Below are 17,581 nucleotides of genomic sequence, written 5' to 3'. Positions count from 1 at the left end.
TTCAAGCAAAAGAAAAAACAAAGAAAAAGGAATTCAGCGCAATTTTCTGGTGTCACTACAATCGCAAATCACCTGATGGCGCACGCGCTCCTTTCATGTTTTTTTAATTTTCATTCCTTTTATTAAAAAAAAAACACAACAAAATAAAGGGGTCGCGCGCCCGGTGCCGCCCCCCCCCCCCCCCCATCCGCCATTGCATCGGATCTCGCATCTCGTCACAATTCCCTGATTTACTGACCTAACACCACATCATTTTGTAGACTATTGTTCGTTAACAATAGTTTACTTTAACTCAACGCTGTCAGCAGGCGCAAAACTGTCCGAAGAGAATTCACAATATCGATGTCAAAACTACCCTTATAGAAAAAGTAAGAATGTAGCTTTCAGAGATTTCTATCCCTCTTTATATAAAGCTCGTTTGAAGCATCTCCTTAGGGTTTGAAATAAAAGCAAGAGTTCCACATTTCTCATTTTTGCTTGGGTAAATGTCGAGGGATCTGTCACTCTCATAACGTTTGTCTTAATAACGACTTTCTGTCTGCAATAAAAAAGCATTATCTTGGAAGGAGAGAGGGAGAGAGAAGAAGAGAGGAAGAGAGAGATATATGATGGAGAAAGAGAGAGGGCTAACTTAGGAATGGACATATCATTTAACTTCTGCTGAGTCCATGGTTGACATTCATCGGATTATATTGGCTAAACGTCTGTCAGGATTATGCTGTTAATTTCCTGCCGTAAAGCGAACGAGCAAGATCTTAGCACCTGCTGCAATAAGAGATATTCAGCCACAAGAGACAGACAGACAGACAGATGGGGAGAGAGAGAGGGAGATAGAATCTTTAACCAACTGCATGTGGTCAAACTTAAATCGAACGAAATGGGGAACTTTTTCTGAGCAATCAAAAATCGAGGACACAGTTTCTTCACTGAATCTACAGACAAGCTCGCAGAGGTGGAGTTGTCATTATTCACCCCCGCTGCCTCCCTTAACGATTATAACCGCAATCCCGCACAATCGCTTGGGAACACCAGAAAATGTTCAGAAATCATTAACATGCATGTAATATTTCGAAATATTGTACGGCATCAAATCCGCTCTCAGTAGACCAAGCTTTTGCATCACTCCATTAAAAAATTCCCTTACTTTTTTAATATGAATCACCCACTCTTCGATTCTTCCCTATCTTCATCAATGTCAGTGTTCAATAGCATATGCAAACTGAATCGGACAGATAGTAACACAATACACTATAAGAATGCAATCTCTAAATTGCCAGAAAAGGGCCGCTTTGAATAGGTAAATTTCAAGTCTAAATTGATCGAAGGCGAGCAAATTTCAGAGCGAAAAGCGGTCATTACGAAATATTGTCAATTTGTGACTGGACCTATCAAATTCTCTCCATGACAGAGAGCATAATATTGTTTAGACAGAATGGTCACTCCCTATACAAGGGTCGCGGAATGTTTGTGGGTTATATGCTTTTGCATGTGTGAGTTTGAGATGGGGGGGGGGGGGGGTGGAGGGGGTGACTAGCAGGCCAAAGGGGCGGAGTGAAAAGGAGTGTTCGTCAGTGATTCTGCTACTGGTTAGATCATAGAAATAAACTAGAGAGACCGACATCATTCACATTACTTAATTTTTCTATGAAACAGCAGACAATAGAAGTCTGTAGATAAACAGAAAGAAGAAATGAACGACAATGATAATGGTAACAGTAATAAAATGTAGATGTATTCATAAATAATGAATGAATTGAGACAGACAGGAAACAAATAGATAAAACAATATATGCATACATACATACATACATACATACATACATACATACATAGATGCGTAGTGTGTTTGTGTATGCGTATTGTAAAATGTCTTCATTTTCTTATTGTTTTGTGACGTGGACGGTCTTGATCATTTGAATATTTGATGAATCATTCGCCAAACTAGGAAACTTCACCTCTTTTTATATTCTTGTTTTCTCTTTTTTTCCCCACTGCCTCTTTTTTTTTTTCTATTTCTTCCCTTTCTTCTTACTACACTGCAAAAAGTCCGGTGTTAAATAGTGAACACCGAGCTGGTGTTAAATTTTCGGTGCTCATTTATGGTGTTAAATTAACACCTCCGGGTGTCATTTCCAAATTTTAAATTGTTTTTTGAAGAGTTTCTTAGTAACTGCACTTCTTGTTGATTTTTAATTTAAACAAGACGATCAAGAATTTTACATTAAAATACTAGATTTTTGAAAAAATGTGAAAATAAATTTACACCAAAGAAACACCAGCTGGTGTGGTCTCTTATTGAAGCTGGACGGGTGTTAAACCATTGATATTAACACCAGCAAATATCAAATCAACACCATGTGGTGTCATTTTTGAATTAACACCAGTACAGTGTCAAAATAACACCAGCAGTGTCAAATTAACACCACGAAGTGTCAGGTGAACACTTTTCAACACCATCACAGTGCATTTTTAACACCTGTGGATGTGGTCCTTTATTGAAGTTTGATCGGTGTTAGATTTAACACCCGCGGTGTTAAATCTAACACCAATGTTTTTACAGTGTATCCTCTATCTTCTCAACTTTTCTTAACAAGTATTTTAGTGGTTTTTGATGCTATTCTTGTTAGGTTGCTGTATAAATGCCGGTTGGCCTTGTTTGTTTGTTAGTTTGCTGTGTACTTGGAGCGGCAGGCACATTCAACTCATGTTTTAACATTACCTCCTAAGCCTTTTCTCTCTTTCGTCAAGCCTGTATTTCAAATAAATAAAAAAAAAATCCCACTACCCTCACTTGTAGTGACGCGTTAAGTCTTTACGTCTTTATGTAAAAAAAAAAGAACCAATAAGATATCGATATTAAGCATTTAAGGAAAGCAAGTGAAAGGGCAGGAGGGTGTTTTGGGAGATACGACACACGCATCAGTCAAGCTGTTCACGCAATTATTCAGGTCATGCTCTTGATAACTGGTACAGGTGTAACGTCTAGCTATGAAGGTGGGGAGGCGAAAACATTTCAACTCTTAAACCAGAAATGAAGTTTAATTACCCGTCGGGGGTACCGCGTTCACATCCCATGGGATTTGAAACACCTTTCTCCCCAGATAATAATAATGATGTAGATTATGGCATTCCTTAAGCAGAGTAGCCTCTTTAGTGTTACCACTGCTCTATACCAGAGGACCCTGCCATTATTGCCCTAACATTACAAGGTTCTAATGTATACACCTGGGTCGAGGGGGGGGGGGGGGTACGGTGGGCAAAAAACATCTTGTCCAAGGATGAAGGGACTTGACGGGATTCGGAACTCCGATTGGAAGTCAATTTCTCCTAAGATTACAAAATCGGGAATATCCATCACGAGGAAGTGTAAGACCTGCCAAAGATTATGTTACACTTTGTCAGCAATCTACAAGAACATATTGGAAATATTGGAAATATGACATAAAAAGTTATAGGAAAACTTGGACAAGATAAGAATTGAGGATGTTTCGTTAGTTCTCGTTGTATATGTAATCACCATCCAAGAGGCGATGATCTTTAAACGAGAAACTACAGAGTAGGATGATTTGACTGAAAATGAAAACTTTGGTTGAAATGTCTAAGTCTTTTTCTTCTCTTCTTCTGTTTTTTTTAACCTTTTTATGTATCAAGTGCAACGCCTTGTACAAATAGAGAGGTGCAATTGTTCTAATGGGATTTTTTCAGCTTTGTTCATTGTGCCTTCACGGATCCCTGTGATGGATACTAGAATGGGCAGTATGAATCATTGTAGCAATATGCCACGGGAGGATGATGTCAGGACTGATGAACTTTTCTGGTGCCCCCTTGACTCAGAATAATGCCAGACTGATTTCTTTTCCATTAGAGAAGGAATGTTTGCTTTTTGGCAAGACATGTATATTGCAAGTGCCCATTTCAACCAACCCTCCGAAATAATGCCCATTAATCTTGGGGGAGATATCTTTCATCGTTTTGTCAATCTTTTATTGTTTTATTTCGTGCTTTTGAACGAAAAAGCATCGTAATGTGTTTCTTGGCAGTTTTATACAGAGCATCTACGACGCATTTTCCCCATACCCAATCTGGTCTCATTGCCGATGTTACTATTTTCTTTATTCGAATAAACGAAAACACGATGCTTTTCTCGTGTAATAGTTAGTACTAGGCGTCATTTTGAGCAAAGTAATGGATAACCGATAGGACGAAACCAGTGAACGTTTTAGAGATGGTCGGAAATGTAATTTCAGAATACGGGCTATTTCAGTGCTTTTAAGGCGTCCAAGCTACTGCCCTGTCAAATCTGAAATAGATTAAAGTGTATGGTCCGTTTTTTCCAAAAGGGGTTGCAATTATAGCAGGGTATGATAGTTGGTATGCATTTGGACAGACATGATATGCGATAGAGTTTCCTATTTCGCATAAGCTCCAAACCAATCTAAATGCTGATAGTTGTTGTCATCCACGCTGTGCATATTCTGACCGAGATTTACAAGTGGATTTCATTTTCTTCTCTCTTTTATTACATGCTAGTGCTGTTATTGTGTAAAGACTTGTGACGCGCTAATGCCATTGGGGTATATCGCTTTAATGAATATATCATGAGAGGTCAGACACACACGTAGAGAGAGTCACAGAAATAGAGAAATCGACCAATTACGTCAGTCAAAGATCTATAACGTGTGGAGAAAAAAAAATCGACAATCAACGTATTTTCTTTTTATCGGTGTGAATTGTATAGCATCATCTGAAACGTATATAACATGTACATGCGTGAATGATAAGGCCCACATGGGTAAACATATATGTAGATATGTTCACAACGTCTTTACTTTGAATAAAATAACTCATTCTGAATGTCGTAACTTCAGTGGACATTTCACGCAACGAGCGGCTGATATGGTCATGTATAGGCCACCTACCCCCATGTCGCCGTCTGCGTGAAGCCCACAGAACTCTACGCACAGAGTGTGTGTAGAGTTCTGTGGTGAAGCCTAGCTGGTCGTGTAGCCACGTAAAAGTGTGAGATTGGTTATTGCCTAAAACGTAGTAACGCTTGATTGAACTTTGACACCACACCGATAGGTCAGATCCCTCACACTGTGGACTGTAAAAGCTGTTCGGGTGCAACAAGACGAGTGGATAAAGTCGGAAAAAGTGCAGGAATCCCTTGTTCAGAGAAGAAACGATCCGAACCACCAATATGTGTGTAAGATTTGATTTCAGAGTTCGTTGAGGATGTTGCCCTCGTGGCGATTGGATGTGATGAGCGGTGATTCGTAGCTGTATAAGTTTTGTTGTGTCTCTTAAACACCCGATGAAAATAAACCTGAGTCACAATTTATCCTCTAACATATTGGTATACTCGGAAATCTAGAAGAGCGAAAATTTTCAATCACTGTCAATGTTCTGAGTTGAGGGTTTCGTTTGTGTTTGGGGGAGAGTTGAAAAGGAAGTGTTGAGGTCAAGAGAATATATTCTTTCTCTCTCTCTCCCTCTCTCCCTCTCTCTCTCTCTCTCTCTCTCTTTCTCTTTCTGTCTCTCTCTCTCTCTTTCAATATCTTCGGAATAGAGTGTGAATAATGAGGTGCTAAAATTGAGATTTCTTTCCCTTTTGCGAAGAGGAAGGCACCCCATCGGTTTACGCAAAGTAAGGGCTGCACAGATTGTTTTTGTTCTTTCTATACAGTGTTAACACATAATTACAGGGGACAACTTTTCGAAAATTGGGCAAGACATCCTGTGTTCCGGAGTGCATGGTTGAAACAGAAATATAATCAGCGGTAGTCCCGTTTCCGGAAGACAAAAAAAAATGCAACCATAATACTACCAATGAAGAGAAAAAGGAAGAACGTAGTCAGGGGCGCGCAGGCTATGCGGTGCGAGTTCGCGGGATCCTGTGAACCACGTTTGAGTGTTCTCAGAGGCGATACAGTGTGAGTAAAGTGTGGTAGTAGCAGCTTCAGTGGACACACAGATTTCATTTAGCTGCCTCGCTGAGGCGGTTTCACGAGCCAGCGGACAGCGTACACGGCCAGGCGGAATATCAAATGTTCCCATGGACAGCAAGTCTTGAGATTAAAACTTTGGATTACTGCGGTTACCATTCTCCCCACAAGTCTATCTTTCTTCCTATCTGTCTATTTGACTATCTGTCTATCTATCTCTCCATTTGTTCCTCTTCTACCCGGTTATCTGTCGGTCAAAGTACACACATTCAGCTTCATTTTCTTGTGCATTATAGTACTCTAACACCCTTACTTCGTTTTGTCGTTACATACGAATTACATTATCAGATGTTTCCTATTCTTGCCGACTTATTCTGCCTTACGGTATATTCAGTCGTTTTTGCTTTTGTATGATTGAATGAAATGGAGTCGATTTGAACCAAACTTTAAGGGAGTAATTTCGTATTATCTGTCTGTCTGTCTGTTAGTTTGTCTCTTTCTCTGTTAAATCTTCAGACAAGTTCATTAGTACGTGAGTTAGATACAGATCCTTCGCTTCAATTGTTCGTGTTTTATATCTTTATGTCTTACTGATAAAACCAATTTAAAAATTCACACTTGCTCTCTTCGACAATGTCTTATAGATGCACCTGATCAAGATCCAATAACATAAAAGGCGTGATAAAGACGGATTTCTCTAATTTGATCATGACACTAATAAATTGAATTGCCCATTTTAATGGGGAAAAGACAAAATTTTTGACAAAAATCAAATATACGTTCAGGACTTTTCCTGCCCGAGCTGTCACAAAGATTGCAACATGAAGCACGTGATTTGATTAAGAGTCATTCTCAAGATCCAATTTGCGATAATCATCTGTTTCAAAGGCGTGCACATGTATGCATCTTTCAGGTCATTATGATATTTGCCGTGCTCCAATCTCACAGTGAGTGACTAATAACATGTGATGTGACAAATGTTTCGAGAACAAGTGGTTTTAATTTGATTTTTAATATCTCCGGCAGTCTAAGGTCTGTTAAAACAAGGCTTAAGATAGTCAGTCTCTTTTTATTTGTTTTTTATTCTAATATCAAAAGATATCAAACTAATTTGTGATTTTCGATCCGAAGAACTCAAGAAATGAATTGATTGAGAATGATTTAACCAATATTATCTATTCTGGAGTGAGCTTGATGACATCTAAATATACAAGCCTATATTCATCTCTTCTTGGAGAAAGCAGTACTAACAAGCCACAAATGCTATATCATTTACCAATTATGAATGCACATCGTATACTCCTTAAAAATTGGGTTATATATATTCATACATTTCCTAGTATACATTCCATCGCTCTATTCGAAAACTGTTTAAATACTTTTTATTTTAATAGTGTAAGTACAGTAACTCTCCTTTAAACTAAGGAAAAGCATCAATTTAAAATGAGTGAAAATGAAAGAACAAAGACGACCAAAAAAAAAAATGTCTAGCGATACCTGCGATGGATCTATATACCGTAGAGCAATACGTTATACTTCGGAGATGTCATTAGAGCAATATCAAATATATCAACACACACATGAGGTGTTCATTTTAGAAGGGGTTACTGACATGAGGATCGGTCGTGAAGATGTTTTACAAAATCAATATCATCCTCAAATCTGTCTTCTGTTGTGACGTCATATAATCCCTATGCCATTGATTCTAATAAAGGCTATATAGGTCATGATAAGTTCCTGTTTATGATAGAATATCTCACGGCTGTAGATTTCATCAAGTCTATAAAGCTGAAATGTGAGCGCCTACGTACACATCTAAGTAAGATATACACAGTTGAGAATCACGCTGGAATAGGTCAATTTGGGATAGTAAAAGGATTGTTTTGAGTTTTTTCTCTTTCTCATATTGTTGCTCTTTCGGTAATTTTTAGTGTCAGTATGTGTATATGGTGTGTGTATGTGTGTGTGTGTGTGTGTGTGTGTGTGTGTGTGTGTGTGTCTGTCCGTCTGTGTGTGCACGGTACATGTTTGTACGACACTGCAGTGACTGCTTTATTTGACTATCTTTGCTGCTTTTCTGTCTGAAAATAGATTTATAAACTGAACACGTTTAGAAAAAAAAAAGCTAGCTTTTATCATCGTATCAAGGACGATAGATGAGAAAGTGAATATCATAGATCTTGACATATATCAAGTCTAAACTATTGCTGATTCAGAGCTCATATACATTTCGAATTTTAGAATACATTTGTACATGTAGTAGTTTGTATATCACATCTGATACGGATCTCATTTTTTTTTTACTGCTGAAGTAATTTCTTCTAAATTTGTGTATGTAGCATACAAAAGTGGTACACAACTGCAAAAACAAAGAAGAAAAGATGTAAATGATTAAATCTTTGAATACGAGACCTGATTATACAGTGTGCTTACTGTGAGCATCTCCCATGCTGTGAGGTGGTGAACAGTGTATGCCTATCACTGTGTGAATTAAGTTGTATTCCTTCCTTGATTACAATGACAACATATTGTATGATAGTATTTATTAAATTTTGTCTTTGTTTTTTTCAGTCACAATGTACACAAACGCCGTGCTGTTCCCTCTCTCGGTGGCAGTGATGCTGGTTGGTCTAGCCATCTTCCCAGGCATGCTTGCCGATGACAGGGTCGATCTGGCGGATGATGACCAGGTAACCAACGTGTGTCCGTGACGTAAATATGACGTCAGGCATATTGCCCTGAATCTACGGAGGTCCAACTTACGTTTCGTAAACGCGAGATAGGCGTATCTCGCCACCGCACCAATGTATATATGAATTTTACACCAGCAGTACCACGCTCAGTTACGTGCTCAAAAATTTACTTAATCCATGGCATAAATCAAAAATACCGTTGGGAATTCCCGCTATTGAATCCCAAATGTTTAAAAAAGTTTGAAGCTCAGCTTAAACTTTTTGTGTTAATATACGCCATGCACGCATGAACGCACGAGTCAATCGAGAATCATGTTCTTCTATTTCTCTTTAGTACTACATATGACTTTTTTTCTATTAGGTTGCTATGGATTATGACTTCAAAATAAAATAAAGAGTAAATTGTACTCCAAATGTTCGATTATCTGATGAGTACGAGTAAACAGATGGATAGATTGACTAATCGAATGATGTATTAATTCCAGACACTACTGAAGTATCATAACTTATTATGTTAAGAATACGCACCAGACTCTATACACTGACGTGATAAACACTATATCTGGCAAAAGAAATAAATAAGGCAACGAAATCTATCTATTATAAATATATATATATATATATATATATATATATATATATATATATATATATACATGTATACAAATGTTTTCATTCTCCCCACTCCCCCCCCCCCCCGGAAAATGCAGAAAATTGCTCTTTTGAAAACTTTGTAATAGGAAACAGTTGGAAATACGGAACGAAAAGAAAAAAAACCCTACTTATTTTGTTTATATTCTTGCTTAGAATTCTCTCGACAAGGCAAAATATGGGTATATATAATATTGCCCTCAAAACATAACAGCTTGACTTACCACAAGGCACAAATGACAGAACATACATGCATGTGTTCGGGCTACAAGGGAAGCATCTCCAGCTCATGGTAAAAAATGAATGAAATAAATTTGTCCAATTATACCAATCAAATCGGATCCAATAATACTTATAACTGTGCATTCTTTTTGAATGATTTCAAGAAATTAACACTTCATGAATTTAGAGAAAGTTAAGATTTATGAATGTTTGTTTGTTTGTTTGTTTTGCTTCGCCACATTTCTATCCTCCTTATTTTGCTGTATGCAATTTGCTGCACACAAGTTCCCAGACGATGTAAAAATACACATTTGATGTATAGTTACTAATATGTTCTATTTCAGTTGCTTCCGTGTTTGTTACTGCCTTTGTACCAGGTTTGTTTGACAATTTGATCGAATAGAACATTTCCAGCAGTATGTCTGCTTACCCGTTTGTTTTCTTTTTCTGTTACCATGGCAGCCAATGGATGTCATGGAAATACGGAGCCCGCCAAGCAACGACGTTGATCTCCGATATCTTCTGCAAAACTTCCTCGACAACCGTGAAGTTCGTGCCTGGAGCCCAATCAAAAGCCAGACCTCGTGTGTGTAAGTAGAACGCCCTCAGTTGGAGAGATACAACTCAGTGCAGTTCTTTGAATCTGTCTCGTCACTTTGGTATAGAAGTACCAACTGACGTACATAAACAGTGGATATTTGACTCTCTAACTATTTAACTCTCTAAACTCAACTTCCAATTATCTCGTTGTCTATTGGTTGTTGACAAAAATATATAATCTGATGAATCTTATAAATCATGTTACTAGTATACGACATTACATTTACCACAGCTGCAATTGTCTACAAAGATAGATAAACAAAGAGATTAAAAGACAAGAAAGAAAGAAACCAAGATTCTGCGTGGGTGTGTGTGTGTGTGTGTGTATGTGAAGGAACTGAAGGAAATGAATTAAATACAACTAGTCAAAAAATCAGTCCATTTTCTCTTTTTGTGTGAATTTTAGGACATGAATTTTATATTGTTAATAATTAACTATTCATCTGATTTGATATTTCAATTACTGCAGCTGACTTGGATTTTATACTGATGACAATTCATTGTAATGATTGAAATTTTATTTGTATTTTTATGTTTTATCTCAGGACCTTGATGAAATAATAATAGTCTGTAAAGCGCATTGAAACCCTGAAGTGTGTGAAATGCGCTATATAAAAACCAGCTATTATTATTATTATTATAAAAACAGCTCATGCTGATCAAGCTATCCTGAATAAATATGTTTCAATAAAATAAAATAAATAAAATGCGCGAAGTGCGCCCATTACTATGTTTCAACATCACAATGAAAGAACACAAATGACTGCTTGAAACCAATTGAAAGGAATAGTGTTGTGAGACGTTGAATTATAAGACTTTAACACCACTTTGCTTTTTCTGTCACAAAGTGGTGACAGGTGTAGGTACGCCTGGAAGCGGGGATTCGAGTCAGCCGTGCCGAGGATAAACTCCCGGGGAGCTCCCGCCTGGGCCACGTCCCAGTTCAGCAACGGAGGCTGCAGCGGAGCTTCATGTTTAGCCGGCTGGAAGCGGGGTTTCAGGGTGCTTCCTCAACGTGCGGTGGACGACGAAAACTGATGGGATTCCTCTTTAAATATTTGCAAACCACGCGTTTTAACTTGCACAGTACAATAGAAAACAAAATGAACTCTTTGTCGTCGGTCAAACAATTGCAGCATTCTGTGACTTTTCCCTATTTCCAGATTTTTTATTTATTTATTTTTTTGACTGGAGTCCGTTATCCTAAACCTGTATATAATAGCCAATGCCTGTAATCAAGTTAGCACTCGTTAAAAAAATAACTAGCAGAAATCCTGGCGCAAAATTGTTGAGCCTGTTTAGACTTTGCTATGGAGATTAAACATTTTGTAGGGGTATGCTGGGTGCTAACATTTGCAACGTATTGTGACGTCACTCCCTAGTCCTTGCTCTGTCTGATCCCTTTAAATCATGTATGATGTATGATGTAGATGTCTGATGTATATTACATAGGCTTAAAATCATCTCTACTGCTTTTTTATTAGCGCCTTGTACATAACGCCTTGAGCCAATTCTAGCATACTCCTTGAATAATCTGTAAGGAGGGCACTAAGAATGTTAGTTCTACACGAGTGCTCTTCATAAAAAGCAAATACATCCATGCTTCCTGTTGGAGTATATACTTCTTAGACTTTCTTCTAGATTCTTTTCCTGTTCGCTCATTTATTTGTTGGAATAATGCCAATCTCTTGGAACTATATGCTGTCAAGTTTTGAAAACTACATGATTTTTTTACACGATTATCCATCAGGGACCAATCCTGCGGACAATTATTCATTACCCGACGCTGTTTCCATTTTAATTTCACATTTTCCAGGGTAAACGACATGTTAATCATTCATAAATATCTAAGCAGTCAGACAAGTATCTTCCCCCTTGAGAATCAATCTATTACTCGCCTAGCACGGACCTGTGACATGGTCTATCAAGTGGAGGCACTCCTATTTTCAGCAGAGCTCTCTCCCGTCAGACGAGAGAGGGCGTGTGCCCTCTAGCTGAAGTGTTAGTATTCAACATACCCTCTTTCTCTTCCTCGAAACCTTGCATGCTGATGTCTCTCTCTCGTTTTCATGAATGTTAGATTTTTGCCAGCCAAGGCAACTTACTAAGCTCATTAAACATATCGGTGATAAAGCGAACAAAGCAAGAAGTTACAAGGTTGGAGGAACATCAAACTACTAACACAAAGTGCAAAGATGCAACGAAATGCTGCATTCCTGTATATTTCATTCAGCCCCCCCCCCTCCCCTCCCCATCCCGAAGCGACTCTATAGTCACTGCATATAGCTGGACAAACATTTGCGCTGAGGTTGTGTAGCTCTCGTTTAGCGCTTTGTGTGGAGCAAAATTACACCATTGAAGAAAGTCTTCTACTTTGGGCCGTGTCAAGTAGCAAAATCTCTCTCTCTATCTATCCCAAGCTATGCCTGCATGTTTACTGACGTTCGTCAGGAAGAATTCTGCCCAACACTCTCAACTTTGTCCCTTGTCCCACCCTTGTCCTAAATTGGAGTACTAGTAGATGGAAGAGTACAGCATGATCCCTTTTCCGCATCTCATTTTCAGCCTCTGTTATTCTCATGAATCATGAGCCTGCAATGTACCAAGCTCTCTACAATGTCACTAAATGATTATTGAGCGAGCCTGACAGAAATAATTTATTTGTACAGTGTCTAAAATCAGAGCAACAATAAATGTATTAGATTTCATGAGTAAAAAAAAATGTGGGATCTTTTCCTCTTCTATTTGAGTCGAAACTTTAACATGCACCTGCCGTGCATATCTACATCTGGCTATGGTAATGGTAATGATATCTGTATATTCGCTTACGTTTGTGTGTGTGTGTGTGTGTGTGTGTGTGTGTGTGTGTGTGTGTGTGTGTGTGTGCGTGTGTGTGCGCCTGTGATTTTTGTTTGTTTGTGTGACTGTGATGCCTAGATAATCCTACACATGCTGGTGTGCGTTTGTAGGTTGGAAAATTTCGTCTGTTCGCTAACATAATAATAAAGTGTTAGTGTTTTACGGTTTTCGGAGCAAGCGTGGGGATGGGGCGATTTAGAGTAATGGACGCATGAATTTTAAGACTCAAGCCTCCCTTAGAGCTACGTAGTGTCAAAGGACAGTGAGAGTCATCTTCATATTCCTCACCAATGAAATCATGCTAATGAAGAGAGGCAGATAACCACTGCAAGCATCACAGAAGTGCGTTCAATCCTGGCTTCCAGACCCTCTACTTGTACTACATGTATTTTGCTATACAGAAAATTGACGCCCTCAACGTCGAAAACAGGGCCCATTTTTGGGAAGGGACTACATAGGGCAAAGGGTCTGGATACCAGACTACCCTGCGTGTGACTTTCGCACATCCGCATTTATACCATGCATCACTTTCATGTATACATCAAAACATAATGGCCCGAATTCACGAAGGTGGTACAAATGAAACCATGGACAAAAACCATGGAGCGCCAAGTGTCGCGCGGAATATTTCGTTACGAAATCAGTCATTTCGTCGATGAAATGAATATTTTGTCACGAAATGACAACATCTTGTAACTAGATGAACATTTTGTCCACGAAATGATAATTTCGTTAACGAAACGGTCATTTTGTCGACGAAATGACCAATTTCGTAACGAAATATTCCGTGCGACACTTGGCGCTCCATGGTTTTGTCCATGGTTTAAACCATGGTTTACTTTGTACCACCTTCGTGAATTCGGGCCCATAAGGGGGCGGGGCGGGAGTATATAGAGAAAATGATATTGAGCTCAACGTTGGGAGCTGGTGACGAACATTCCCAAAAGCTCTTACACATTTTGATACTTTATACTGGTATCTGCGAATACGGGTAATAGTTTATGGAAAAACTATGGCACCCTTTAATCACTGTGATGAGTGAAAGTGGCCAATTTGAGTTGTAATTTAACTACATGCAGTTTTATTACCACATACATCTCAAGAGGGATTTGGGTTTTAAAGTTGGGAAGGCAAAGAAAATGAGAGGAGTATCAATGTCTACATGGGTAAAGAAGACTTTTTCTTCTGTATCTCCCAAACAGAAAAATCACGTGATATATAGTACTGCACCATGCTCAACGTGGACGGTGGATAAGTAAAAAAGAAAGAAAGATAAAGCTCTTCGGAATGCTGACAAACTAATTTGAAGAGACGGAAATTACATTTGCGATGAATCTGTCAAAATTATTCCCGTGATAATCACTCTACGAAAAATACGTTCATCTTTCCACCTTTACCAGTGTTACACTGAGAGCATCTTTACTGGTGCAACTTTGCACCTTTCAGACCCGTGATCACAGTTAAAGGTGCAACTTGGCACCTGACTAGTCTGAAGGTGCAAAGTTGCACCCGTACAAGATGCTCCCAGTGTGATACTGTAATGTGCAAACTAGTACGAACCTATATTTATTAGATTGAGCTTGGCCCTGTATATTTATCATTACTTGCTAATGAATACCTTCTTCAGACAATATGATTCCTAAACATTGTTGCATTATTATTTCTAATTGTAATTTTTTTTAAGTGGGGGGGGGGGGGGGGGGGAGGGGAGGGGGGGGGCGCTGTGGCATAGTGGATAAGACTCCTGACTCGCGATCGGAGGACCCGAGTTCGAATCCTTACCCAGTGCTTACGTCCTTGGACAAGATGTTTTTACCCACCATGTCCCTCTCGACCCAGGTGTGTAAATGGGTACCTGGCAATGCTAGGGTAATAATAATAGCTGGACCCTCTGGTAGAGCAGTGGCAACACTGAAGAGGCTACCCTGGGTTGATAAGACCTTATTATTATCATTGATATTATTATAAAATTGTGCAGCAGAAACAACAACAACATGACCAAATATGGCGTTGATAAGAATCAATAGCAAAGGATGGATTTCCAAATACCCTGTTGTTAACACATGTATGTTCCTCAGTGACAAATGCACATCATCTATTCTTTTGTTTTTTCCTTTAAAAAAAAAGATTCTCTTACTTTCCTAAAACTCACACCCCTTACAGTGATAGCCTGTTGATTCGCGGCTATGCATATAACGCTTCATGCATTGTGCGGTTGTTCGTGTATCGTAAGAGTCGTCGATTACCATGACGTCATGAAGGACTGCCCTACAACAGGAGACTGCATAAAATCCGTATCACATCTCAGTAAAAGCTGTGCAGAAATTACTTGTTGCCCAAACTTATATCTGAAATTTACTACTACATTTCGCTAATATCTGGAAAACATAAACCACATCTTATGAGCCCTAATCTAGATGAATAATGTCAGAGACGAAAGTTAACAGAGATGATACACACAAATCATACATATACATAATGATGATGATGATGATGTGATAACAATGATAATGATAATAATAAATAACAGTGCTTATGGCGCATAACAAATAGTGCATATGTCTCTATGCGCTCTATGCTACATTTACATGATTAAGCAATATAAACAAATAAGTGAATAAATTAATGAATACATCAATATAATTACATGTGTGTAAGTGTGTGCATCAGTGTGTGTATACCTCTCCATATGTGTTACATGAAACATCGACCTACATTAGCACTAACACAAAATATTGAAGGCAGTTATCTATAGATTGTTGACATGGAACCATATTATCATTTAACATTAATTGACCACACTACTTCATGTCGTGAAAATATGAAATAAAATAGAATAAAATAAAACAAAACAAAAAAAAGCAAACCCAAGCCTGTTAAAGATGAATTAGAGAAGTATACTACCATTCCCTCCATTAATTTGAATATTTATAATTATTATTATTTGAGGATATGTGCAGAGTGTCTCATGAATCTGTCTTCGAAGGTTGAAAGTGAAATTCCGGACCAGTTAAAACTAGTTTGAAGGGAAGAGTAAAAGTTTACAAGCACAACATAGAAAATTAGATCGAAATGGTTTTTGAAAAATAGGAAAGTTACAACTCGTGACCTTTTTTTTTTTTGATTTTCGCAAAACAGTTCCCCAACAGATACGAATATGCAAAATAGTTAATTGATGATGTCATCACCTCACACTTTTCCGTTCATGGAATACAAAACAAAATTGACGATCCGAATTCAAACACTATGGCAAGATATGAGGCGATGACGTCATCAACTCACTCATTTGCATATTGATATTGACAATCCCAAAAGTGTTATGTTAAACTTAGCAAAAATTCACAATTTCATACAGCTTCCTTGATTTTCACGCAAGTTTAATTACATCCTCACTGCCAAGATCATTAATTTTTTACTTTTTCTTGAAGATTAACTTTTAACTGATCCGGATTTTTTTTTTATAAGCATGGTCCTCTCGCATCACTGATAGCCTACCGAGGTCAGGGACCGAAGTGAAATCCGAAAATCTCATTGTCCTTGAAAAAAGATTTCGGTGAGAGGAAGAACTGTTACAGCTCGAAGTGAAATCCGAAAATCTTATTAATTGTCTTTGAAAAAAAAAACTTCGGTGAGGAGAAGAACGTTTACAGATCGAGGACTGCAAAACAAAACAAAATAGATCGATCAGAACTCGTTACAATTTTGACAAAATGATATTACAAGTTCGTGTCACAGAACTTTTTTAGTTAGCTGAAAATGGTATTGTCATCTCCTGTCAGACAATAGGAGAGTAATCGTCTTCTGGAAGCCAAAAGACAAACCATCCTATAAAGAAGGTATGTATAAGCAGTCTTTTCAATTAAAAAGGCGAAACTGCTGTGGGTATTTAAAGTCTGTGAGTGAATCTAGGATACTAGACTTTCAGTTGTATAGTATAGTTCCAATTATACAATTGTACAGTTGTTTTTTATATGGTCAATAAACATAAACAACCAATCTCCTCAATATAACTTTCATTACTTATTTGGTTTAAAGTATTGTAGAAATTACATTAAATTACTAACAACCTAGCTGCACAATTTGATTTTACAGTAAATTACTGTAAGTCCTTTCGGCAGTACATTACTGTACATTCGGAATACTTACAGTAAAGTACTGGCAACCATGTTGCACAGTAATTTACCGTAGTTTGATTTTACAATAAGGTACTGCAATTCCTTTCCACGTTACAGTACTAATACCATCAAACAATTGGAACTATAGTGTAATAAATTCACGCATAAACTTCACAAGGAAAGAGGGAGAGGATAAGGTAATGGTATTGTTTCTGTCAAAAACTCTCAGCAGTTTCATCTTTTTTTTAATTGAAAAGACTGCTCATGCAGACCTTCTTTATACAAAAATGTTCTTTTGCGTCGAGAAGACAGTTGCTCTCCTATTGTTAGAAAGTTGATTTTCATTTCCTGGATTTACGTCAAAATTTATCCTATGTAGCATATTGAGTTGATTATTGATTCACTTGCATTACTCTGTGGAAGATATTACAAGGAAAATGCTTGTTTGATAGTCTGTTTTTTAAACCATTTTCTTTTTTTTTTCTGTTCCCATGAT

The 17,581-nt window shown here is 37.9% G+C and overlaps 1 protein-coding gene across 1 annotated transcript in view; it reads left to right on the top strand.

Moving 5' to 3' along the window:
- LOC139727208 (uncharacterized) overlaps positions 1 to 12,325 on the top strand; it is a 52,427-nt gene extending 40,102 nt beyond the window's left edge. Inside the window, exons 2-4 of the mRNA XM_071638165.1 lie at positions 8,517 to 8,635; positions 9,974 to 10,101; positions 10,960 to 12,325. Of these exons, the coding sequence (XP_071494266.1) occupies positions 8,522 to 8,635; positions 9,974 to 10,101; positions 10,960 to 11,149 (432 nt within the window). The 5' untranslated portion in view covers positions 8,517 to 8,521 and the 3' untranslated portion in view covers positions 11,150 to 12,325. The remainder of the gene's footprint in view (positions 1 to 8,516; positions 8,636 to 9,973; positions 10,102 to 10,959) is intronic.
- Positions 12,326 to 17,581: the final 5,256 nt, after the last annotated feature.

The sequence above is a fragment of the Diadema antillarum genome, unplaced genomic scaffold, assembly GCF_040938485.1.
Source record: "Diadema antillarum isolate AM-2024a unplaced genomic scaffold, OU_Dant_1.0 seq00000122_RagTag, whole genome shotgun sequence".
Classification (NCBI taxonomy): Eukaryota; Metazoa; Echinodermata; class Echinoidea; order Diadematoida; family Diadematidae; genus Diadema; species Diadema antillarum.
The sequence above is the reverse complement of the archived record's forward strand: the minus strand, read 5'-3'. Positions and strand labels throughout refer to the sequence as shown.